General features: G+C 40.0%; 2 protein-coding genes across 4 annotated transcripts in view; one reads left to right on the plus strand and one right to left on the minus strand.

Moving 5' to 3' along the window:
• The window catches only part of CHD2 (chromodomain helicase DNA binding protein 2), a 70,531-nt gene extending 53,076 nt beyond the window's left edge, over window positions 1-17,455 (minus strand). The window contains exons 1-6 of one of the 3 annotated variants that reach the window (XM_058846973.1): window positions 17,010-17,455; window positions 14,344-14,416; window positions 13,537-13,622; window positions 9,395-9,454; window positions 867-4,035; window positions 398-531 (exon numbers count right to left, since the gene is read on the minus strand). In XM_058846973.1, the coding sequence (XP_058702956.1) occupies window positions 398-459 (62 nt within the window). In that variant the 5' untranslated portion in view covers window positions 460-531; window positions 867-4,035; window positions 9,395-9,454; ... (1 more) ...; window positions 14,344-14,416; window positions 17,010-17,455. Of the gene's footprint in view, window positions 1-397; window positions 532-862; window positions 4,036-9,394; window positions 9,455-13,536; window positions 13,623-14,343; window positions 14,417-17,009 lie in introns of all 3 variants that reach the window. The other 2 variants (XM_058846974.1, XM_058846975.1) reach the window with 2 other exon arrangements.
• Window positions 16,659-17,738, plus strand: LOC131583174 (basic proline-rich protein-like). The gene has a single exon (XM_058847021.1). The coding sequence runs from the start codon at window positions 16,659-16,661 to the stop codon at window positions 17,736-17,738; it is 1,080 nt and encodes a 359-aa protein (XP_058703004.1).
• The last annotated feature ends 8,894 nt before the right edge of the window (window positions 17,739-26,632 follow it).

Genomic DNA, 26,632 nt, shown 5'->3' on the forward strand with positions numbered 1-26,632 from the left:
TGAGATTCTTCAAAGAAAAATTTGCCTTGTATGTAAAATGGTGCAATGCAGCAATGGCTAAACCGACAAGGTCATTTTTCACAGCACAAAAAACCTAAAAACTGAAATTCAAAAGCTGGAAAAACATCATACAGGGGCAAGGGCAGCCCTCAATAAAGGTACAGTACCTTTTGCCTAGGACATGGGCCCTTAAGTCACAACACAAGTTTCAGAAATTGCTACCAAAAAAAATTAGGGTGTGGCATGCTAACAATCTCAAGGTCATTCCTTAAAAAGGAAGCAAAATCAGTAAAATGTTTTCTGTTAAGCACTGACAGTAACCCAAGGCTGTCAAAGTAAACAGGGTATTCACAGGTTTTACAAAAAAAAAAAAAAAAAGAAAGTTGATAGGTCATACCTCGATGCATTGCTGTGGACTGAACCCTCCTCTCCTTGGCTTTTGTCCTTATTTCTCATCATCTTTTTATTCTTAAATATTAAAAGGGGGTCAGGGGTGTCTGTTTGCTTTGAAGTCCTGTGCCCAGGTATTTACTGTCAAAAGTTGAAAGAAAGGTAAGGTCCCAGTTCGTTTCACTGGCTTTCATTATCAGGAACAAAGTCCTGACGCTGCAATGATATTGTTATAACAATACACAGCACTGATCAACACGGCAAACCGAAGATTTAAAGCAAATAATCAATTTTACAAGAAAAATCCGAGAATAAACACAGGAGAGGAGCATCCTGCAAACTTTCCCAAAGTAACACTGGATGCAAATAATCTCTGTATCTTATTGCGTCATCCCAATACAGCACAAATCGGTCGAAAATCAAAGTACTCAAAACGGCAGAAATCTAAAAATTATTATTATTAATTGCTCACCTACCTGATCCATGCACCGCCGCCAGGACCAAGTCGATATTAGTTTCGGGTAGTGGAAAAACATTAGATCCAAAATATTTAGAATTATACCGATAAAATACAAATTTCAGAAAATGAAAAAAAAATATATATTCTAATCCCAAAAATATGCTGCCGATAAAGCAAAAGAAGCGGTAATTAGTATAAAAATGTCCGGGGGAAAAAGCTCATTAGGAGAGCGCACAAAAATGGAGGTACGCCATGGCTTCTAAGCTGGAAAAACAACGACCTGGGCTCTCTCCACGGCTTCTTCTTTCCAGCAAGGCACGAAAAGGGAGCCCTCAAAAGCTGCTTTTCTGCCCGAAAAAGGTCCGCTCGGCCCCCGATTAGTGCCTAGGAGAGGCAAGGGGCTGTGGGGGCCCCCTGAGGCTGCCTGAAAGTTAGGGAAAGTTGCGTAAAGTGTTGGGGAAGGCACGGAGCTGAGCGCGCTCTCTCTAAGGCACAGCCGCCATCTAGAGCTCCTTCCCAGCTCTGAGCTCTGCCTTTGATTGACACTCTCTACATTTACCCCACAACTCAGGTGATGTACCATAGACCCACCCCTTCATTTCTACCAAAAAAAGAGAGAGCCTCCACCTAAAGGGTGCCTGCTACCCCACAGCCCTGGCTCCTTCCAACTACCCCAGCTCAAGGGGCACCTTAACCCCATGTGGCTCAGGCACCCTTTGGAAGCCAGAAAGAAATGGAATTTGTGCCTTTTGTTTTAAAGATTTGTTAAATATTTCAGTGCCTGGGCTAAAATTACTTCCTCCCTGGACAGGAAGTGGTGCTGTTACAAGCCATTTTGAAGGCATGGAAGTGGAGCTCACAGCCATGCAGGCAGCTACTGCCCACCCTGGGGGTCACCCCACCCAAGGGGCAGCTTCCCCCCAGTTTGGTGGCAAAATCCCCAGACAACAGCTCTCCCCTTTGTCCCCCAGTGCTGGCACTGGCAGGGGGGGACAGGAGCATCACCCGCTCCCAAGCCAACCCCACAGAGCTGAGATTGCCCTCCAGCTCCACAGCGCCTCCCTAGTGGTTTCCCCCAACAACTCCAATCCAAAAGCCACACCATTTCCACCAGCTATGCCAAGGCACCATGGTCAACTCAGTCCAACACCATCAAACTGCTTATTTCTACTGCACTTTCTTAACCCATTCATGCTCATTAACAGATTTTAATACAACAAATTAAATTGAAAACTGCACAATAGCCAAGCTGCAGAATTGCAAATCAATCGATACACATCTCCAACACAACATCGTGGAACTGAGAGGATATATCACCAAGGGAATGGTGGTGATCCAAGTATCCCCTGCCCACTTGATTCTGACTACCAGTTGTCTTCCACGACCAAAACCAACCCCTTAAAGCACAAGCACATCCTGCATGTTCATAAGCATCACAACAAGACAGAGCCATCAGCCATGGGGGGACCACTGGAGGACAAAGGGGCAATGGGCTAGTTTGGGGTTCTATGGGGACATCCACAGCACAGCATCTCAATAGCCCAAAACCATTGGCTTTGACCAGTAGAACCAACACTATCCCCTTTAATTCCTCCACAGACCTGCCATTTATCTCCTACAACCATCTACCCTATTTCCACAAGGGGTTTCATTAGGAACTCTCCAATGCCACAACCCATTTTAAAAAAATTCCACTTTACCAATTATTCACAGAAGACTCCTTGCACCTCGACTGCAAGAACTAAAAAACCACAATGCAAGACCATTCCAAGCAATTTCTGGTAACACTAAGGAAATCCACTCATTTGAATGAGAAACACTTCAGGTTGGTCCCAGTATCCAACTCCACCATAAAAATACATAGTGAAACCAAACTGGGCCAAGTGGGTACCACCAAAATGGCTGGATGGAACAGGTATGAGCAAGTAATCATGGCAAAATGGGTATTTCCAAGAAAGTCTGAGCAAGGCAAATGGTTAAACAGACAATGAACAGGACTTTTTTTGGGTTTTCAAAGATAATTTCAAGGTTATCTCAGCACCAGGTTTATCATCTTGGCCCTCCAGTACAAAACAAAGACAACTTTGAGTTTCAGGTGAAACACAAAGAGAAGAAATGCCTACAGTTAAATTATTAGATCCACTAGAAACCTGTAAGGAAATCATGACTTCAAATATTAGAACCATTTCAAAATTCATTTGCAAAGGTTAATATGTCATCTGCAGCAATATCAAAAATAACTTGGTTTTTTCTCACCAAACACATGGCACAGTATCGTGACACTAAGGCTACATGCAAGAGCAGTGAAGCAGATTGGACACTTGCACAGAACCATTTTAAGACCAAAGTGACTGTTCAGGAAGTCTGTAGTCCAGGAAATCTGTTGAAAAGTTTCTGTACCCACACACAACCCAAGAACATACCTAAAAAAGTTTCACAAAACATTCAAGTACTCCTTTATTGTTGTATTTTCTCAGCCTTCAATTGGTATCAATTCCATCTTAAAATAACTTCACAAAGTTCAGCAGCAGTACCCTGACAATAGGCCAAGTACTGAAAACCCCTCATATTAAGCACCTGAATGAACAAGCCAGTGAATAAAAATTCATTGAAAGTCATGGCAAAGTGAACATAATTTGCAAATGAAAACCACATTGGATATCAAGTGTAGCACAAAATTTTACCTTGCCTTCAGTACTTAGCTAAAGTATTTCTCAGTTTAATAGCAACCAAAAATGTGACCCACTTCAATATCAACACAACAAAAAATATTCAGCCAGAAAGGACAAACACAAAGTGTGAAATAAACCAAAACCTTTTATTTAAAGTCACTTTATAAATTACATTTTCTCAAATGGGGTAGCAACAGATCTTTTACCAAATTAATTTGCCTATCATGCAAACACAACCCAAAAGGAAAATTTTGCAACCCAGTATTTAAACAGATCCATCATTGGATAGTCACTGATTAATTCAAATGCAAAGTCCATTCTGGTAGGATGATCACAACCCAGATCTTCTCTGGTTTAATAACATGAGAGTCCACGTTTTAACATCCTTTTCTTGGACAGACATCCCAGCACTCATGCATTAGTCCATTTCCTCAACCTCTCAATCCCCAGTGGAACTGCCATCTTGGTGTCTCATTCGTAGACTCCTTTTGACACTCTTCATCTGAATGGATTCTTTATGAAAAATTAGAAGAAAAATGCTGTTGGAATATATATCATTGCTTTAAACTAAGACATTCAACTACTGTACCTCGAAGAAAATTTAAACATGTAACTGATGCTTCATTGCATGTTACACAGTCCACAATATCTACTTTTATCAGAAACTATGTCAAATAATCAATTCAAGAATCAAAAATAGAAAGTTTAACCAAAACTATATAAAAATGGGAGAAATTATTAGAAGTCCAAGAACCCTTTCAGGATCCATGAATTCCATTTGAAATTTCTTCACAGTATTAAACCCTTAGAGAAACCTGTGGTGGGAAATCTAAGAAATTTGCTCTTGCATCCATTTTCATTGCACTGGCCCATCTCCTGAAGCTGACATTGCTTGGTAGAACACCAAGGTTCTTGTAACAAGCCAAAATTTTTAAGTACTGCTCAAGACACAAATCCATCAAAACCAATGAAAACTGGTTTCTTATAGAGAGATGGTGACTGGACACAAGACATTCCACCATCTTGACCCAGTTTTCCAGCTCATGAAAGATGTACAGTGCAACAGCAAACACACAAGCAAATGAAATGAGTGGTTTTGTTACTGGTGGGAAAGGACATATCAGAAATCAGATGAAAATGGTCACAAGTCACTCTAGCTACCTTTAGCAAGGCTCCTGAGCCATATTCCAACTGTACTCATCATGTACAGCCAACCAAGCTGACAGGTGAGTGACAAACCAAACTGAGCTAACAATATCCACATGGATAAATACAAACCAATGTTCCAATCTCCCTATCTTCTTCCAAGAAATATAAGCTCGATTTACTTCAAGTAAAACCTTACTCCTCCTCACATACAAAACTTAGGTATAGGAAGTTACTAAGCGTTAAGAACATAATTTTGAAACCAATGCTGACTGTAAGGCTGACATGCAAAAAAGGGTTTTAAAATGTCTTCATGATTTTGAGTATCTGCACTCCAACATCAATTTGTTTTTTTGAATATGTATAGGTTTAACCTCATTTGAGTCTGAAAGCCAACTTCACCACCACTCTGCTCTCTGATAATCCTGGTCAGATTCTGACAAGGGATGCAGAAACTACCCACAGCCCAGCAAAAACCAGTGGGGCCATCTAGTGGTCTCTGCCTTGGCATCCCAGCTTCCCCAGTCTCATCTCAAAATAACCAGTTACAGCAAAGCAAAGAGCACTGGAAGCAGTGCAACAAGCCCCAGTCTGAGTTTCACAAGTACCCATGTACCTGTTTTATGCTGTTCTACAGAATTCCTTGTTTTAAATACAATGGGAAAGTGCTGCACATAGAAATGGAATATGGGATCTGGTAATTTCACTTTGCACTGTGAAATGTGCATTGCTGCAGGCATATTCAGCCCCAGGACATTGATGTTTTCAGAAACAGAACTTTCAAGTTTAAAAAATGCTCTGTTTCAAATATTCAACTCATCCTCACTTAAGACAATGCACTAAATATTGTAAAAGGAGTTTTCCCCTCACACTAAGCTGGTTTTAGGGTTGCTTTGGGTTTGGGCTTGTTTGTTTTTTTGTTTTGGTTTTTTTTTTCAGTTCCTACTCAACTAATTTCAAATCTATTTAGGCATTTGAAGATGAATTAGAATTTTGAATATTTTTTCATGGTAATGCCTTGACCGAAGTATCAAAACATGAACACAAACACCACAAAGTTGTCCATTATTGTCATAATCAAACAGGTATTAACATCCCTACAGTGGAAACCCCATAAATAATACCATTAAATTAATTTTTAGTTATTTCTAAGAAGCTTAACATATAGAAATCCAATTACTGACATCAACTTTCCCCATCTCTAAAAAAGGTAATTTAGTTACGTATTGGTCACCCTTAAAAGGCTCTTTCCAGTTGGGTCAGCCCTCTGTCTCAGACCCTCACAGGACCTGCCAAAAGCAACTTCAGGGCAAATTTCCCTGTTAGGTTCACCTATGTTGGGTCAGACCAAGAATTTTTCAAGTAACCCCATGATGTCCATCTTAAACTCTTCTCTAAATCTTGCAAAATAATTAGCAGTAAACAGAAATGAAGAGGTATTATAATTAAGAACACATTCTTGTTCTCCAAATTATACATCAAAAAAATGCCACAGGAATGGCGAAAATATTAATAGCAGTCTCTACACTTGTGAAATTTACATTTGCTTTAAAAGATTTCACAGCATTTGTTTACTTATGAATTAAGGCACATTTCACTAAGAAATTTCATGTTACTAAGAAATAATGTTACAAAAATACAGTCCTCCATGAAGACAGATGCAGTGATCCTAAACTTGAGGTAGATACTGAAAAATCTGGGGTTTTTTTCCCTAGATTACATAAGTCTACCATTCCTTCTGTAAAATGAATTAGGCATCCATCCATTTTTCAAGCTTCTGTTATCTACTAGTTACTGGTTTGGTTTGCAAGCACTGTATTTTGATCACAACACATCAGGGACTTGGGTAGTCCTGTAATACTGACAAAGTTTCCTTCAAACCAGTGGTAACATGTTGACACTCCATGCCATCCATTCCCAACCCACCTAAAGGTTCAAGGCAACAACTATAAAACATCTGAGTTGCAAAGTTTTTCTCTTCAGCTTTTTTGGCAATGATTTGTTGCTGTATTAAAAGATCACACCAATAAGAGACGTCCCTTATGGCCAAACCCATGGCTTCAGCCATTTCAGGTCCACTGTAACCCTGCATTCCTTAAAGGGTGAGATTGAAGCCCAACACGTCCAACACTCATGCATAAGACAGCAATAAATTTACAAACTATTCCAGAATGAAATCTGAAGCTTAAACTTTTAAATAAGGTGACCTACTTAGGAAAGGGAATTCACTCCAACAGAGGGAGCTGAATGGACAGAACAAGGTTCTGAGCAAACCAAACCTCAAGTTCTACACTTCAAAGTTCATTAAAGCAAGGTTTTGTTCTCAACGACATCCCTGGTAACTTTTACACTGGAGGAAAGAAGTGTCCTTTATTGGCAGCTAAGTCCATTATGTTATTTTGTACCATCTTTAGCATGAAGTGCGTGCTCTGGACAGCTCTAAATCTGCTTTTACCACCATTAGTCGTTCCTTAAGCAGGACAGTAAAAGCAAAACTCATATAGGTTTGGGTATTTTTAGATAAGAAAGATTGTTTGCCAGGTTTGTCAGATTTCAAGGTGAATTCCAAGTAAGATGTGGCTTTATTCACACATGCACTCTTTTGTGGGTATTATTTTTAAATAATAAATTTTACTGCATTAAGCAAAGTATGCCAACTTTAATAAAGCTCCTGGTGTTTTTGAGTATTTGCTGTCTTCTCTTAAAAAAGACTTAAAAATAAAAATCAGTGCTTCAACTAAACACCATGTTAACCAGAGAATGCAACACCAGATCTTTCAAGATCCACCCATTTGAATGCTTTCACAACTGCTTTTTGAAGTAACTACTTTTGTAGACAACTGTGTCAATTAAGTAATTTAAGGGTTTCACATTCACCTCTTCAAGTAAGCATTGTGAAGCAGGAAAGGATGGAAGAATTACTTGGTGTGTAACTGAAAAGCCAAAGCTCTACTCCAAGAGCCAGATCTGACAACAGCTAATTTACAGCCCAGTGAAAAACAGAAATGCAAACACAAAGATGTAGGAATCACATGAAGATTAATATTAAAATGGAACATGAGTCACATGTTAAGAGATTCCAGCAGGTGACTGGGGCTAGGAAGGCATCAATGGATAGCATAGGAAGAGTTTTGAGGGATAGCTGGAGAAGAAACATATCAATAAATATGCTGTTCAACACACACATGCAGTGGGAAAAATAGCTTAAGACTTCTGAAAGAACAAAGTAATAAAACCTACAGACCACAGTAGTAGAAGAGATTAAATACTTATCAAAATTGAGCTTTTGTACACACATTAAAAATTTAATTCCACAAAGCCCATTAACTCTTTTGCTACATCTTTTTCTACTTCTTTTACTTTCACTTGAAAACTCAAGTGATAAAATTGGTCCAAAATGAAATGGACCCATAAGCAGCAGGAGGCCAGACTAACAGCCTAGCAAGGTTTGCACCTTATCCCCATATACTCCTTTTCCCTTTCATTAGTGTCCACACCATGGAGTGGAAGAGAAGCACAGCACTCTGGAGTACAGGACAGCTTTCTCTCCCAGCACCTGAGGCAGTGCAGAAGGCAGTGGCTGATGGAGGGCTCTGCTAACACACACAGCCACGGGACAGCTAAAATTCACTGTCATTTACCTACTAAAATGTGTGGATGTGCATCTTGGAAAAACATTTTCCCAAGCTATCTGAAGCCTAAGGCCTTGCTCCATCAGGTAGCATGTCAGACTAAAATAAACTGTGCCTTAGAAAAAGCATATATTCCAAAGCACAGTGCTACAGGAATAGAGCTTCCCACAAAAAAAAAAAGTTAATCCATGCACACAAAATGTAGTGGATGCTCTAATTAAATACGCAGAATCAAGGAGTCAGAATTTTAAGCAGACAGGAAGACAAAAGGACTTGTGTCTTTCCATAGGCAACTCCCAAGAAAGTCACAAAATGTACCAGAAACAACAAAAGGTCAAGACCAAATTCCTTTTAGTTAAGGAAATGGGAAAAAATTCTGGCCCTATATTCATCCAGTATAGAACTGAATTAATTTACCTACTCAAGCCTGCCAATTTTATGTTTTGACTATATGAAGAATGATTTCAAGTCTATCAGCTAGCAGTTTAATTTAAAAAAAAAAAAATACAGGAAACTGTACTGGCATTTATCATTTTGTGCAAAGCCAGAGCTTTAAGAACGAAGAACAGAAAGAGAACAATTGTAGAACAGGAGACAGTAACTGTCTGCTCAAAGGCTCCCACTAATCCTGACAGAAGCATAAGGACAACACAAGATGCTCGTATGGCAAGTCCTTCCTGTTATACTTCCACACCATTTGTTATCCAAATTGTGTTTAGTACGTCTATAGAGACAGACATCTGCATACCAAAAACCCTTCTAAACAAGCAAAGCTATGATATAAAAGTTCTCAGTGAAATCTGGAGTCAAATCACAGAAGCCCCCAGAACTAGGATCAGATCTGAAAGCTGTTCTGGAGCCAGACAGGGAGAGAGCACTATCCAAGTACTGCTCACTTCCCCAGAGCCCAGCAGGAATGATCCTGGAGTCCTTTTAACTTAAGCTTTTCTGAAACACACATGCACACATGGCCACACACTAATGAACTTTGGAATGTATTCAGCCAAAGCCTTCAGCCACTTTAACATTATAGCCATGTGTGCTAGAATTTTTTTAAAGCTAAAAAGTAAATGTTACTAGGAATAACAACTTACCAGTGCTTCAACCAAGAGCAGATATTTTGCTTACAGTGAGTAAATCAATTCCTCAACAATCTGTAGGGAAAATGGGATATTAAAACACTTGAATTAAAATAAATTAAAAAATAAAATATCTAGACCTCAAGGTCTACAAAACTAAGCATTAGCTTTTATTACAAAAGCCCTCATACAAAAACAAAACACCAAACAAAATGAAAAAAAACCCCACCAAGTATTCCCAGCTCACAGCATGTGCTACGGAAGTTATTTTTATTTAATAAAATTAGAAGCATCACTAAGGAACCTATTATTAAAGAACCTGCAAACAACCCAAGAAATTCAGATCCAGTCCTCAAATTCACTGAGAAAAAACAAGAAAAAGAATATATTCTTTGAAGTGTTTTAAAAAGATCAATCTGGCATCAAGTAGAAGCCTGCTTAAGCAAACTGATTTGATGTTCACAATAGAAAACAAAATGCTGTTTTTATTGAGAGGAGGTATCATGTGGATGTAGGGCAATTATGTAACAAATTTATGTGGAACAAATTATCCACTTTATCTCAAAGTTGCTCATATATGGGCCAGGTAACTCATGTGTGGGAAACATGACTTTGACAATGCCCACTGGCAATCTGTATTTAAAGTCTTAATCACAGTTACCTTAAGCAAAGGTAGCGAGATTAAAGACCTAAAACTCTAAAACAACTCATGAACCCCCTTTTTACTGTAAAGTTCAACTACATTAAATAAGACATTCAAGTTTATCCTCCTGACACATACAAGTAAACCACATGTCTTGTAAAATCTCTCAGAATCTACTTATATTGAACTATAGCCTCAAATACAAAAAAATTAATGAACCTATCCAGTGACAGAATACTGTGCTCTTCCATTTGACAGATACTCAGATGTGTAGAAAAATGGGATGAACAGGATTGTAATTTCATTTTTGATGTAAATTACTTTGAACTCTTATTATGGAAAAAGCCTTTAAAAAGGAAAATTACAAAAAAATACAGCAGTAGACTGGCTGAAGAATGTAGAATATCCTAATGCATGTGATATTTAGAGATTTAAAAACATATTAATGATATTTTAAAATGCATTTGAATGTGCACAAGCAGCTGCTATTAAATGGAAGCGCAGTCCTTTTGTGAAGTGCCTATCCACCATCTTAGAAGAAACAGAACATGGCTGCTGGACTCTGATCAGCCAGGAGGCATCCACCAGTCATCCAAGGCATGAAAAATGAACCAGGGAAACAGTTACTTAGGCCCTTTGGATCATTTCACTCAAAAAAGGCCACTTAGAACTACAATCTAATATATGAAGACAGGTGAAGTTAATGACTGGAGGACTCTCAGTTTACAGCTCTCAGCCATTTTCACGGCACAGATACATATCCATCATGGCCTTCAAGTTAGTTCTTGTTTTCTTTAGTTCTAGAGCAAACACACAGCTAGGGAAGTCTGACAGAAACTTCAGCGAGGGTATTTAATATGGCTGTCACCACAAAGCACCTTCCTCTAATGACTGCTATGAAGACTCCACTGGAGATTTGTTCTTCTGACCTCAGCACACTTGTGCAAAAGGAACCTTTTGTTTGTCAGAGTGGTATCACGTAGAAGTAGTTGTGACATTTCTCTTCTTGGAAGTGAGTAGATGAACCAAACACTGAGTTTTATAAAAACAGTATGAGGATGTTGATAATATATTACATTTCATTTGCATTAGTTATTTTTTCACTATTACAGAATATACCCCTGTGTTTTGAGTTTTTAATTTTAACATCCAAAACACATTCACTCTTAAACTAGAGAATAGATCACCAAAGCTACAGGATTATGGCACAAGCCAGAAACCAGAGCGTGGAAATACAAGTCTTGGCTGAAAAAAATTAACCTTTCATGTTAACAGCTGTATTTCCTGTACCTAATGTAAAAATCTTTTAGTCAGACTTTTGCTGTAATTGCTGTAGGATGGGTGATTAAAAAAATACATCCCATATTTAAAAATAAACATGAATTTACTTTTTCTACGTAATCTAATAGCTGTGGCTTATTTTTGTTTTAAAATTACAGACACTTGAAGTACAGTACAGCCTACGCCACACAAAACATGCCCGGCCTCCTAAGTCCATGGCTCCTGCCCCCAAAGATTGGGACTAACCATCACACAGTGCATCTCCTTTTACAGCAAAAGGTGAAGTCAGACACCCAAAATCTATCACCTGGTATCAAATTTCTCCTGTATTTATTATTTAACTAATAAAGTATTTTGGCAAAGCCGATGTGTATCACCACACCAATGTTTTTCCATGTACGTCGTCAATGCTACCAAAATATTTTCTACGAGAATACTTAATACAGGTTTGTATCCCCGCAGGGGAACAGCTTCCTCTACTGAAAAGGTCTGGACTCATCTGGATTCCGATGCCCCTTGATTCCCACGAGCATCCTGTAGTGTAGCCATGAACTTGGAACTTCCCTCAAGTCCCAGTAGTGTGCATCTAACCCACTACGGTCTACTTAACCTAGAGGTGAAGCCACCACTGTTACATGAAAACAAGTTGTTCTTGCAAGAAAAGGCAGCTCCGAAGAGCTCACAAAAGGGACAGTTAAAGCTGCTTTTATTGTAATGTCTATTCAGCAGTCAGGACAATACTGAAAAGATTCAAGACAGTTAAAATCAACGTGCTCAATTGCATAGTTATCATAAAATGATCAAGTCAGCCAAGATCCGCTCTTGAGCACGGTATTTTTTCATTTTTACTTTTCTAGGTTTTTTTTAAGAGCAGGTCAGATAGAAATTGCAGATTGACATTTCATAATTTAGTATCAGGATTATAAATTGAGTCTGACAGGTTCAATCTCATCACTATTAACCAGACTTTTGTGTGACCCACGCTGGTCTTGCCTTTATTGTAACAGAACTGTGCAGTACCTGTGGGTTTTGACCCCCTGAATTGAAAATTTACATGGGATTTTAGATATACACTGTCGTTCTTAAGGTATGAGACATTTCTAACACGAAGTTCTAGTTCTCACACTTCCCATCAGACAGTCACAAGATGAAGTTGCAGGAACACACTGACATATCACCTTGCTTGTTAGCTGTGTTTGCTGCAGGACATCCATGATGGTGGCACATGTCCAGTATCTATAAATAATTTGAACTCTACCTTGCCTATCAGCAGTGACTCACTGCAGATAAAGGTTCATTACAACCTGAAGAGACATTTTTGTAAAACTTATGGAAAATTGCATATAATCTCTTTTCTATGAAGACCGAAGGCTTCATCCAAGCAAAAAAAAAACCCAGCTGCACTCAGGTGGGGGTTCAGAATTGTATTCTTTGATCATCATAATGAATTATGTAACTTTAAAAAGCAAATGATCAAAAGTATTTTTGGGAATCCTTATATGTGTGTCCTCATGAAGACGCCTTACACTTTGAGGTCCTGAGTATGCACTGAAGTACACGAGCATGGGAAGCTGTGAAAAGGAACCAGTTAAGGCAGGCAAACAGGATCCCCCACTTGTAATTACAGAGTGGTGAAAACCTGACTCAAAGGCTACACATTACTCTGATCCTAAATGCAGAATTTGAAGTGTAAAATCAAAAAATAAACATTAGAAGCTGCTTTGTTTACACTGCGAGGAGGAGAGCAAGATACCTCGTAACAACTGGGTACCACTTTAGATGTTTAGAATAAAATTTACACCAAAACCACAATTTTCAAGTTTATTGTATAAACAATTTCTCGAAAAGGAAAACTTTGTGATTGTCCCTTGCTAATGAACCAATACCTTGAACTAAGGAATAGCATTCCTGAAGTTCGATTAGACAATATCCTTAGGAGATGACAATCCTTTGGCTTCACCACATGTCAACATGGTCATTGCAGATTGTTAAAAACTTGTACTTGTGAGTGACCATAAAAGTTTTCAAAGACGCAGGAGACATTAACAGTGCTGTAGTACCTACATACTAACAATTTCCAAATGCAGTAAGCTTGTAAGAAAATAAATTCAACAAGGTAAAACACTGAAAGTTAAATGTTTAATGTTTATTTTGAAAAAAAAAATTGTTTCCAGGATAATTAAAGAACAAAAAACACAAAACAAACAAACCCCCACAACACAGTGTAACATACCTGGCACGCACAGTACAGAATTTTGCTCAAGGTCTTTTGTCCAACCAGTCATCTGAATCTTTGGAAGAACAATATCCAGTAACAGCCTTTAAAGGAAAAAAACAACAAAACCAGTTTTGTCTAAAAACAAGGTACAGACAAGCTCTTTAAGTCCTAACATTCTTGACTGACAAACTTTCTGAAAACATGTACAGGAAATGTCTTTGAATGAACGAAAGTTTTGCCTACAGTACAAAACCAATATTCTATCATCGCTAAGCGTTAGTCTCCAGGTCCCCAAAAACAAGAGACAGGCCCCAAAAATCTCCTTCTCTATGAATCCCCAAAGCCTTGGGTTACTACTTTGAAATACAAATTCTACAATTTCCCCAAACGTTAATGTTACAAATTTACTAAGTAAAAAACCTAAATAATTTTCAAAGTTTAATGCAGGTTTTCACTGCTGAAACGGGACATACAGAACTTCAGTTAATCTGCAAATACTGTCCTTTCCCAACAAATGCAATGCATTTGTATATATGTATCACATATTATAAAAATAAACAAGCCACTTAACAAATAGCCTTAGTAAACTGAAATTTATACCCAAGCAGTACATAAATGTGACATTATATGAAGACAGTCTACCTGTAAACTGCAAAGAAAAGCTTTTCAGAACTCCAGACAATTTATCAAATGTGTCCCCTTCGTATAAAACTGAGATTTTTTTTCTTTTCTTCCCATCTGCACAGTAGCAAAAAGGCAAATTCCAATTTCAAAAAATAACAAGGAAATAAACATACTAACGTAAGGTATAACCATTCTTACCTAAGAAAAATAAGGCATGAACAAATCCTCTGGAAGCCAGTCAGGAAATAAGATTCTGTTCACGAAATTCTACCTGAAAAAACAAAGTATGGAATTTTTCAGAATTTTGCTTTAGAAAAGCAGCATATGCCTGAAATCTATCAATCTTTAGATAATTATTAAGTTGGGAAAAACTCATGATCACAATAACTATCTTTCAAATTGAACTCTAAAAATAAAAGTATGAGTGGCTGTACATTCCTGTCTGAAGAAAAACCCACTGGATATGAGTGACTGACATACAACACACATGATCTGTGCTTTTCATGAATAACTGCAGTCTGCTCTACTGTCTCCATTACTTTAATTTTGAAAGAACTAAAGCTAAAAAGCAAATTTAAGACTTCTTCTACTGAGTAATTTATTACACAATATCCCTCAGCCCTTTTACTTTTTCTTCCACATTAAAGTATTTCAAAGTAGGCTGTGCAAAATTAAATAAAACCACTACTGATAGCAAGGTTACTTTAAAATGGCCTCTGTCATCAGCTTCTCTGAATTTTAAGTCCTAAGTTACTTCATCTCCCAAAAAAACCCATTTTTTTGTCCTTCAGAATACGGTTTTAAAGCCTTCAGCTTCTTTAACCTTTAATCAGATCTCAAAGTATGCTCCTTTAACACAAGGAACACCATATTTGCCCTACCTCTAGCCAACTTTTCTTGCCTTTTGAGAAAAGCCGTAACGTTTTATTTTACAGCAATTATATTTATCACCAGCACTACTTCATACTTTAGAAGTGTAGAATCATTCTGCAAATATACTATTTTAAAAAACATTTTAATGCTGGACTAAAAGATGTCTAAATTCAAACCCCTACACCTTAAATAAAAAAAGAGTGCCGCAGAAATATTAAATAGAACAAATTATTAATTACAAGTAATTTATTTTCTGGACAATTACATGCTATTTTATTTCCCACTGTTGAAAGAAACCAGTCAAAACTATTTAAAAATTATCCTCTAATGTACTTAAGACAAATCCAGCAGGCACCCACCTAAAGCTAGAACTTTCTTTAGGGCAAAGTGTGTATGCCATAACCTGTTCTACACTGCAGAACTGTTGCTGGGGTTATAAAACCACCATAATCCAAGTCTAAAATAAAGACACCAAACACTTTGCATAAAGGTGACAGAAGTCCAATGGTTGCTGAAACTTGTATTTCTACTTCCAAAAAAAGGGCTAACTTCAATTGTTGAAATGACAGATTCTTATTTGCAGAGGAAGTTCCAAAAAATGTAGATTTACCTCCAACTGCAGTATTTAAAATCTGCACAGTTTTATAACCTTGCACAAGCATACAACATTAAAATCTAACAAATATGGCTATACACCATCTCCAATTAAAACTGAAGTTTTTAGTATTTACCTCTTGCTCTGCTGCAAAGACTTTTTGTACATTTAGAATTACGATTTTACTCTTAAATTGGTAATTGCTGAACGCGAGCCAACCCAAAACAAACGTCAGCCATTACATTTAAACTTGCATTTTTAAAAAGTCTTGCAATAGGTGTTGTACAACTTCTAAATTATAAGAACACCGAAACAACGATTAAAATGTTTCGTAAAGAGAAGTAACTGCAAGGTCTCTGAAAAACCTATTAACTGAATAATAAAAACAAACCTGAAACCCATTAAATGGTTTTTTTAAAGCTTTACATCTCAGACACAAACTCATCCGTTTCCTTATCGTGCAATTCGTATTTAAGTAATTCTCTTTTCTTTTTGTAGTGTCGTCTAAATCACAACTGTAGTATTTCGCCAACTTTAAACTGTAGACTTGGCATGACCGAGCTTTGTTTTTCTCAAGCTTTTAAGTCTGTACATTGCCGTTTTAATTGCAAAATCAAATTTGCACGTAATTCCTAAGAGGTTTTTTTAAAACTTCTACACCTGAATTGCTGTTTCTCCAGTAAAGTCAATTTCTCTCTATTGTTCCATAAAGTACCAATCTGTCTCACCCGCAGCCTGTTTCTGCCTTACTGGTTTACAAAGAGTTAAAAGCCAACACCCCACCAAAAAAACACTCCAAGTTTTATTTTTAAGAGAAAAGGACATGGCGTCTTTGTTCTTAGAAACTACGAAAACACATCCCCATCCGACCAGCGACGGGCAAGAAACGCTCTTTACACAGACACGGGGCTAAACATTTCAGCGATGCCGTCGTACAGCCTTCACCTCTCCCCCCTCCCTCCAGTGCTGCATTGGAGTTCCAGGCTGATTTGCAGATACCCCCCTTGTACGCTGCGCTGGGGGGAATCGGTCTGCAGCCCCCCCTATGCTCGGTGCTGCACAGGGGAGCCAAAACCCGCCGCTGCTCCCCGCGGGGCTGCATCGGGGACGGGGTGTGAGGAGCCTCCCGGGTGCTGCAGGAGAGGGGAAGGGAGCGCCCGCAGCCGCCGAGGGTCACTGGGGCGCCCCTTGTCCCGCCGCTCCCCTCCAACCCAGCCCGGTGTCGGGCACGGGCGGGGGTCCCCGAGGGTACCCGCAGGTCCCCTCAGCGACCGGCGGGGGGGAAAGGGGGGGGCAGAGGGAGCCAGCGCCCCCTCCCCCTCCCGGCTCCAAGGACATTTTGTTTTTCCTCCCAAGGACAAAGGACAATGAAGAGCCCGGAGACTCCGGCACTTACCCGGCGAAGAACAGCCCGCTGGCAGGCACCCGGGGCCCCGAGAACGGGGCGCTGCTCCCGGCTCTCCCTGCCCGCGGTCAAGGGCGGCCCCGCGCCCGCCTGGCGAGGGAGCGGCGCGGGCAGCGCTCCGCAGCCCGGCGCCATTGCTGCCCGACCGTCGGCAGCCCCGTTCGGCAGCCCGGCTCGCCGCCCTCCAAAGCCCCGCAGCCCACAGAGCGCCGGGCCCGATTTGGCGCCCGGGAGCGGCACCGAGGGCGCTCGCCGGGCGTCCCCGGTGCGAGCGGCGGGGAGAGCGCCGGGAGACGGGCGGGAGCTGCAGCTGCTCCCCGGCCATCTTGTGCCGTGTGTGTGAGGGAGCCTCCGCCGTCTCCTCTCAACTCCTTGCTCCCCTCCCCCCGCACAACATGGCCGCCCGGTCGCTCCTCACTGCGGCGGGGAAGGGGCGGCGCCGCGCGCGCACCCCGCCCCTCCCCGCCCTCGGCTGCGCGCGCGCCGCGCGCCGCTCCCCATTGGCCTCCCCCCGCCCGGGCCCCGCGCGCTCCGCAGCAGCGGCCTCCTATTGGCCCGCGCTCCCCGCCTCAGCCGCCCCCCATTGGCTCCCGCCGCCTCCTCGCGCGCCGGCCGCAGCAGCCGCCCCTCAGGGGGAGGCGGGAGCGAGAGCAGGAGCGGCCACCGCCCCCTCCCAGCCCCACCTGGCCGGGCCATCCCACCTGCACTGCCCTAGCGTAGCCCTGACCCCGCTCGGGCCGAGCGCTGCCAGACCCCACTCCAGAGATCTCCTCATGCTTCCGCCTGCCTGCACTGACACACAGCGGGGTTCAGCCCCTGAGTTGGCTGCTGGCGTCCCGCATCTCACGGCCCCTTTGCCGCCATTCCACCTCTGTTATCAGCCCTTGACATGAGCCAGGGACAGCTCACCTGTCAGGGTCCCCACGGAGAACTGGAGCCACAAACCCCTCTATTCTGATGGGAGACACACCGCTGTTGTGCACACTCAGCTCCCAAGCTCGGCTGGAGCACAGAGCCAGCACAACCCAGTCACCTGCCTGTCTGCTACATCAATTCCCTGTTACTGCTGCTCAGAAACAGCACAGACACACAAAACTAGGTATCCTGCTTTTTTTAGCCAACACCATAGAAACTGTCTGGTGTGCCAGCCTCACCAGGACACTGTCTCCTATTTTGACTACAGTCATGGAAACCACTTCAGATATCAGGAAGATGGAAAGGCATCCCTCACATTCCTGGCCACTGCCATGAATCCTGTCCCCATCCACAGTTACGGTGCTCCTCTGCAAGAAGCACACACAGCAAACATGACAGAACTGCTATTTATGCACTTCAGCAGTCACTTTGAATCATATGCGTACCTTTCACCTTCTTTCATTTGCCCAGGTAGACTCCATTAAAAGCAGAAAGAAATTGTCTTTGTCTTCCTTTTTATATTAATGAACCTGGGTAATTATGGCAGAATTAAACTAACAGTACTTCAAATTATTATGGAAGGCCTCAAGATCCAGTCTGGCATTGAGATCATGCAGCTGGAGTTTGGCAGCTCTCTCCTGAGCTGAGTCCTGGAAAAACTACAAGGAAGTGGCCAGCTGAAAAGAATCAGTCCCTATGATTTTAAGTCAAGAGATGTATTTCCTTTCAAAATACAGAGAAAAGCTGACTTCATGTACAGGATAGCATAGGTGATCTATTACTTGTAGACAGTGAGATAAGGTGTTACCATCTTCAGAGAAGGGATGGTAGTGACCCACATAAAAGTGCCACAGCACAGGAACCTCCAGTCAAGGAATCGATGGTGGTACAAAGCAGCTGATGCAGCTTCTCACTGAAAAGGGGCAACAGGTCTTTTGTTTCCCTCTCACAAGAAGAATTATTGAAGTTCTGGTCTATGGGGACTATGGATAGCCGAAAGCCTGTTCTGCAACTTCATTCCCATTTAGATTCCTGCAAAGGCCAATCATCTTGCTCTCAGTGGAACTGCTCACATACAACTGTATCTAAAGGTGCTTGCATGGACAGAACCAAGATGCTGTCCTTGGAAAGCCACCAGCATCGAAAAAATGGGGAAGGATGAGGCAGGATCCAGATGAAAGCAGGGTGCAGAAACAACACTTCTCCTTATGTCAGCATTTCCAGCCAATCCAACATGGTAAAACTTCACAGCAAGGACCAAGATTAGAAATTTCATGTACAATTTCCAGCCTTTTTCTTGTTTCTTCCCAAAACACAAGTACTTTTCTAGAAGAATATATGTGTGATCACTTGCAATAACCACATGAAAAGGAGAAAAGAGATCAGGGATTCTAGACATAATTGTGCCTTGTAAGAGCAATGTGATTCCAGCCAGAAGAGTATAAGATTGTGCCTGAACAAGACCTAACCTGTGTGCTGAGATTGTTATCTGATTTTCTCTATCTATACCAGACTGTCTAGTGTAATAGACTGTTCCTCTTAAAAAAAACCAAAACCAACAAAACTCTATGTACATTTTATAGACAAATGTTTTTGGAAGTCCCTTACTCCATTGCTGCTATGTGTAACCAAAAAATTACTCAAAGTCTAATATCTTCACTAAATATGTGCAGCGCTGCTCTTGTGCTTCCTGGGCAGCAAGACCTGAAGCAGCTCCAAAAAACCTCACAAGTATCCATGACCTCCTCCGTTCCTTGGCTGTGAGCGAGTTGCACGGAGGTGAACACAAGTACAGTCACTGCCTGCGGAGCCATGGCTTCCCTCACACAGTGTTGCTGTTCCTTACAAGGAACAGACTATCTGCATTCTTCTTCCTCATGAAACAGTGGAACAAAATTCTCACTCCTACTGCCTCTGCAGATACCCCATTTTTTTCCTGCTAAATTCAGCATTTCTACACTGCAATTTCCTCTATAAAATTCATTCCTTCTCTTTCAGATGACACACTCTCTTCCTTTGTGTATCATTACACCAAACACTTCAGCCATGTTTTATGAACCACACATCTGAAAATAATGACACAAGTTAATATTTGCATTACTAATTTAGGAGCTATTTTCTGAGATTGCGTCTGTGGCTGGAATTCCAGATGGAAGCACAGAACCTGACTCTCTGGTACTCTATTTTCTTCTAGAACCTTTCTTCCTTCCCCCTGCTCCTATGTTTCTGTCCCTTAGGGACAACATAACAAAGGAACACTGTGATTCCACAGGGCAGTGTCCCTTCCCCACCTGTCCCAACTTGCCCTTCGTACCAGAGGACACCAAAAGATAGGTGAAGCAGTTTATTCTTTCTTATACAGAATAGCTCACAGAGCTTTGGAGACAGATATAATGGAAAGGCAAATATTGGCCAAAATGGTTAAGTATTGTATCCACCTTTTGAAACAGAAATCAGGAGTCTGAATAAGACGGAGAGATGTCACCAAACTTTTCTTCAACCAAAACTCTCACTTTCCAGAAGAAATCGATGCCAATTTCCTAGGCCCTAGGCCAAACAGAATAGTTTGGACTACTCGGGCAGAGAATATGCAAACAGGATATGGAATGCCCTTTGAGCACAGTGAGCTGTTTGTGGGAGGCATTTAACTTCCTGTGAACTGGGTGTTTATAGAAGTTGTCACTTTGTCCTGAATCAAGCAGGGGCTCTATTTTCAGATTTTGTATGTAACCTGTAACATGTTGCTCAAACAAACAATCTGCTTTTTTTCCCCCCCACTTTGGTTTCCTTGCTCAGCAATTCATTATTAAAATCACAGTAACTGCTCAGCTAGATACAAATTCACCTTCTAATCATGGAATCATGTTCCCTATGTGACTGGTGAAGATGATTATGGTGTATTGATCTCAGCTAAAGCTTTTTGCTGCTGTCACAAGACAAGCAATAAACGCAGCAACAGCAAAGATAAAATACAGTTCTAGCAATAAACTCATGTGTTCATTCTGCTCCAAGTCTGGAACTGGAACTGAAACTGAAATCCAGACTTTTGCTCCAGCCGGTAATGAATAATTGCAAACACATCGACACACATAAAGAGAACTTTTACATATGCCCTTTTTGTTCCTAGGCTTTAACACCAAAAACTGAGATTATGTTAATATGGGGGGTTTGCTGGCACTTCTATGGGGCTCATGTTCAGAATTATGAACCTTGCAAGCAGCAAGAAAAAGATTTATTACCATGAATAATTAGAAACAAATTCTTATCAGTGTTATAAACATATGGTAAAGAAAAAACAATTTCAGTCTAAGCCAGACCCCAGTGTTTTTTCAATTTATTAAAAATGAAGCAATTTTAACCAAGATTCAGCTCTTTCTATTCCTGCTTTCAAAGGAAAGTAAGTTATTAATAAAAAGTATAAAGACAAAATGGAAGTCAGAAATTAATTCAACATATTTTGTGGGATTTAATTGCATCGCCTAAGCAAATTTTTAACTTTTTGGTCACAATGTATCAAAGAGTCAGTACTGTTACTGTACATGAGATCTTGTGGCCTGAGCTCAAATTTTAGATCTAAGAGCTTAACAACAGACACACCTTGCTGTTTCAGTTTTGCATGAGTTCCCGTATACAATAAAGCAAATAACAGACCAGCACTATTGTCTAGTGAGAGGATTAATTATTATGCTTTATATTAACTCCACTAGGGAGTATACACACATTTTTCTTGGGAAATCAAATCCACTTTTCTTAAGGAGGTTTGAGACTTGAAGCTCTTCTTTTTTTATTACAGGTCATCTTCAAACTAATCCTTGTTGCCATCTTAACTGGATGCAAGAAATAGAGACCATCATGGTTGAGGTATTTATGCTGTGTTTGGTCAATGTTTAACACACAGCTATTGCCTTAAATGGCAGCTGTAGAAGTATAAGAAAAGTCAGGAAGATGCAGTAGTCCTTATTTTGGTGAAATCTTAGGAGAGTTTAAAACTCTAGACTATTTCAAACTTAAATAATGTGGGTGATTGGATAACAACATGTTTAATTGCTTCTTAAAATAAGAGCTTGGAACAACAAAACTGTTTCTTTACCCCCTTTTTACCCCCTGCTTCTTGTATGCAATGTTCTGTTTTTCTGTTTTTTGAAGGTCACCTTTTTTAGGTAACAAACTATTTTGCTTGGCTCAGAAAACTTTTATAAGAGGACTGGGACATGGTAGAAAAATACTGACCACTTTACCTGTCTCCACTTAGACACTGGAGTTTGTAAAAGTGTTAACAAGGTATTACATGTCTCCTTACATGAAAAAACTATGATGCAACTTTGCTTACTGCTGACATCATCTTTGAAAGCAAATAAGAAACTAAAGTGCACCTTCCCAGGGACTGTAATGCCAGAGCACACCAAGACAGGTGCTGTGACCTGGTTTACACACTCGAACTGCTCTGCCTTGATCAAGTTCCCTGCCTGGAAACTTGCAGGACTGGAACCATACAAGGATTAGACATGGTGATAGGGGTTTAAATCACTTTAAAAGGTAGAAACTGCTTGCAGGGTTCTTTATCTCACCATTCCGGCTGGAAATAGACTACAGAGTCACAGGAGTGTTTTGTGGTCATTGTTTTATCAAGAGTTTAAGAAAAAAAAACCCAAAACATCAGCACAATTAAGAGAGCCTAATCCCATTTTACATTTCAAAATATATATTGTCCTCCCGTTTTCCAATATGGTAAGGAATTGTTACATGAAGAGTGAGAACATTTTACAACTTTTAAGCCAAATCTTCAGAATATCTGGATTTTAAATGTTGCTGCAAAATTATATTTTAGAAGATATAGACAATGAAATTAATTTTTTTGTAAATTTGGATAATTTGAAATTCTAGCATGATTACTTCCTTATGCACATTTAAAGCTCATTTTCCCAAGGCATGTACCTGATCATCCTTGAAACTTATTTCCTGCAAACAAAAGCCAGTAAGCTTGACTGCTTAAGTGTTTGAGGAATACGATCAGAAAAGGGAAAACAGGCTTAGCAAAAATATGTGTTTACACTTCAAAATCGAGGACAAAAAAAAAATATAAGCTCTAATTTTTATTTTTACTCTCCATTTGAGTTCTAGTGCAGACCTTGGAAAGTTTTGATAATGATTATAACAACAACTGTATTTTCTTGGTAAATCTTGGGAGTTTTGGAGGCAAAGGGTTTCATACCAGCCCTACAAACATAAGGAATTTCACTCAGATTGAACGAGATAAATTACAGCTACTCTAGAATGAGAAGAGAAACAGCCCAAGCCTCCAAAACTGCAAGTATAGAACTGGGATTTTTATTTCAAGCAAGTTTTGAGCCTGTTTCCATAACAATCTTCATTCTCGTCTTCCAAGTGCAGGTAGCACTGTAGGGCATTTATTGATTGCTATATAAAAGTTGACAAAATGATGCATTATTCAGTAAATTGCCACATGCAGGGAAAAGAAACTGTACCTTTTTTTCTGAAATCTTACAAGCATATACTTTATTTCATAGACAGTATGACAAAGCACTGAATCACTCTGTTGTAATGTACCATATATAAAAAGACCCCTTATGTAGTAACTCAAAACAAACTTCTTCTTATTTGTCAATACTTGCTAGATGCAAAGTCTAATCAATTTTGGCTGTAGTGGTGCACCGACACACTTTGATTAGAATGTCACCTGAACAGAAACAGCTCCTGTGTCAGGCTGATGTTTCCCATGAGCTTTTATATTTTCTTCCTAGAGTCAATTTATAATAAACTGGCTCCTGCCAGAGCTTTAACCAACTCAGAGCTCATCAGCCCAGGGACTAGAGTAGCTCTGGGCATGTAAGGCACATAAACTCCAGAATTACCATCTTTAACTGTTGCAGACAAGAGATTTTCACACTGAAACAAACACTCCCCCTTTCTCTGACCAAGCTGTTAAAGGTATCAATCTTGTCTCAGCTTAAAATCGTTCACAGTACACTTTTTTTTTAACAATCAAAGTTTTGTATTAGGTGGTGAGCTGTAACGAAATGTAAGCAGCCCTAGAAAACACCGTTGGTACAATCCTGTCACAAAATTAGGTCAATGGCTTTTTGTGCAATTAAAGCAGCAGAGCAAACACAAGACATCTTAGCTAAGACATGCACAGTGCTTGATCACCACCTGAAAATTCTGCCTGCCATCTTTGTTGCCATTTCACCCAGAGGAAGGTTCTATGTGCCCAAAACAAGGTTTATTTTCTTCAAGACTTAATCATGCATCTAACCAGAAATTATCATCTCTTTCTACAAATGTGTCTTAAGTGTAGAAACATTTACTTTAATGACAAAAGCTGAGATTTTGATCTCTTCTTGTTAGTCCAAACACATGGGACATAACTTATGTGCCCGTGCCTTCAATTCAGGACTGAGTAATTACATCTAAGCCGTGGAACCACTCCAGTTTTTAATTGGTGTCTAAACTGAATGTTGTCCTAAGGATTTGGAAGCATATGAAGTGAATTTAGGGATAAACATGTATGGCAGTAACTGGAAAATGCATCTGAAATGAACTAATCCAGTCTGCAGAAGGGAAAGAAAACCTGAAGCAGAGGTCCAAACTTCAAGAGTAAGAGCAAGCACATTGTAGCTTTGCACATACAGATATAATCGCATCACCATATCACCATTCCTTTCATTTTCCCCAACACTTTTTTTTCTTTCATATTTTTATTAATAATGGCAAAAGAAAGAATATAAATTGTGCTAGCTACTTCGCCTCTTATTCTTCTCCTTCAGCATGCCTTTAAAACCTTTCCATAAAACAGAATATTGACTATGATGAGACCAAACATTAGACAGAAGTAGAAGCAAATAGGTCAAAATAAAATGCTTTTAATTGAGAAACTATCTCAGATTTTCTTGTAACAAGCCACACATGCTACTGGTATTAAACAGTACATTTCAATACTCCAACCTAGGGTTTGAGACAAAGGAAACCATAGAGCACTTTGGGGAAAAAAATGTGTGGGGAGCATAAGTTTGTACGTGTAGGAGCTAAAGGCAAATGCTTGAATAATTTACAATCTTAACATGCAGAAAAATGAAACACTATGACTTTAATAACTAGCTTTTTTCCCCCTTAAACTCCAATTATTAGGCTATTGTGCTCCAGGCTAGCATATCAGGTGCTGATAATGAACATTCAGGCACAGGACTTTTGCTGCAAAAATGAAAACTGTTCTGCTCAGAAGATTAATAAAGAATTATCTTCTTGTATACACACACACAAATATATATATACATATATATATATATATATGTATGTATGTATGTACGTACATATATATACTGAGCAGAATGAAAATTGTAACCAAAATTGGAATGTTGAATCTACTCAAGTGCTCTTAATAATGTGGAATTAAGTTTAGGAGAAAACATAACCTAATTAAGAGGTTCCAAAAGGCACATTAGTACATGCTGGAAAATGATTTTTACTTATGGAAACTATTTTACGTTTTATATTATCATTATAATGCACAGTCTTAGACTAACAAACCAAGGATATGCATGAATGTCACACTAGAGCTCTTCACTACATTTACTGCTGGTGTTCGGTGCATTGCACCCAGGTTATGTTTGAACTGCAGATGGAATGTAACCTTAGCAGAGTAAAAATGAGCAATCAAGAAAATAATATTTGTGAGGTGGCAAAGAGGCTTTTCGGTACTAAAGGAATCACTGTCTCAAAGAAATCTTTGCAGGTGACAAGCCTGAAAAGGAACCTTTAGACCCAGAGCGAGGAGATCAAAGACCTTGCAAAATTCAATTGCACATAACATGGAGGAGTCTTAAAAACGACTAATACTCCTTGAAAACCTAGTTGGGATTTGAATACCGTGGCTGGAAGTTTTCCAGTCTTTTGTGAGCAGCTGAAATAACGATGGCTGCTTTCCTGAGAGTCAGCAGCCCCACACCCAAGTGCAGTGCACTGCTGCAGCATTCCCAATCCCACACCATATTCCCACAGAGGCTGCAATATTTCTGAGCTAGACATTACGGACCGGTCAGCTGGCAACAAAATGCTCATTGATGGGTCAGCAAGGAAAGTGAACAGAAACCCTCTGCACTCATTTTTTAGTTCTTCCTTTAGCAAATGCACTGATTCATCTCTGTAACATGCAGCCTTCCCCAACGTGCAGAACCTCTAGAACAGAAATTTTTTGAAACTGAAAATTAGATCAAAAGCTCCAGGCCTTTAACAGCACAATTTCATGAGCTCTGCCTCCTTAAGAAACCAGGGAAAAAAATACAGCTACATGAAAAATAAATGAGCAGCTTTTCCTGACTCTGAAACCAGAAAATAATGACATGAAACCAAAATCAAATGCAGCACTATCAGTTGTATTCCCAAATGCCAGCATTAATTCTCCCTCTTCCAGCTCCCAGAGACTTGTTAAACAAATGAGCCTTATAATGCATTTTGCAAGTGAAAGGTCCTGGAGTGGTAAGAAGTCAACTCCCATACCAAAAGCCCTTAATGAAAATGCTGCAGCTTACTCCAGGAGTTCTGCACTGAAGGGCATCAGCCTGAGCTCACTCCTGCCACAATTCCTATTTTCTCCTTTGATCAAAAGAGCAGCTCTGCAGCACTAGCAATAGTTTGGGCTTTTAGATCAAAACTAGTATCTCAATACCTGGAAGTCAAGTCAG

Source organism: Poecile atricapillus, chromosome 11 (genome assembly GCF_030490865.1).
Source record: "Poecile atricapillus isolate bPoeAtr1 chromosome 11, bPoeAtr1.hap1, whole genome shotgun sequence".
Classification (NCBI taxonomy): domain Eukaryota; kingdom Metazoa; phylum Chordata; class Aves; order Passeriformes; family Paridae; genus Poecile; species Poecile atricapillus.

What these genes read in the sequence shown, in the direction of transcription:
- LOC131583174 (XM_058847021.1), top strand. Translation starts at nt 16,659, where the DNA reads ATGCTCGGTGCTGCACAGGGGAGCCAAAACCCGCCGCTGCTCCCCGCG.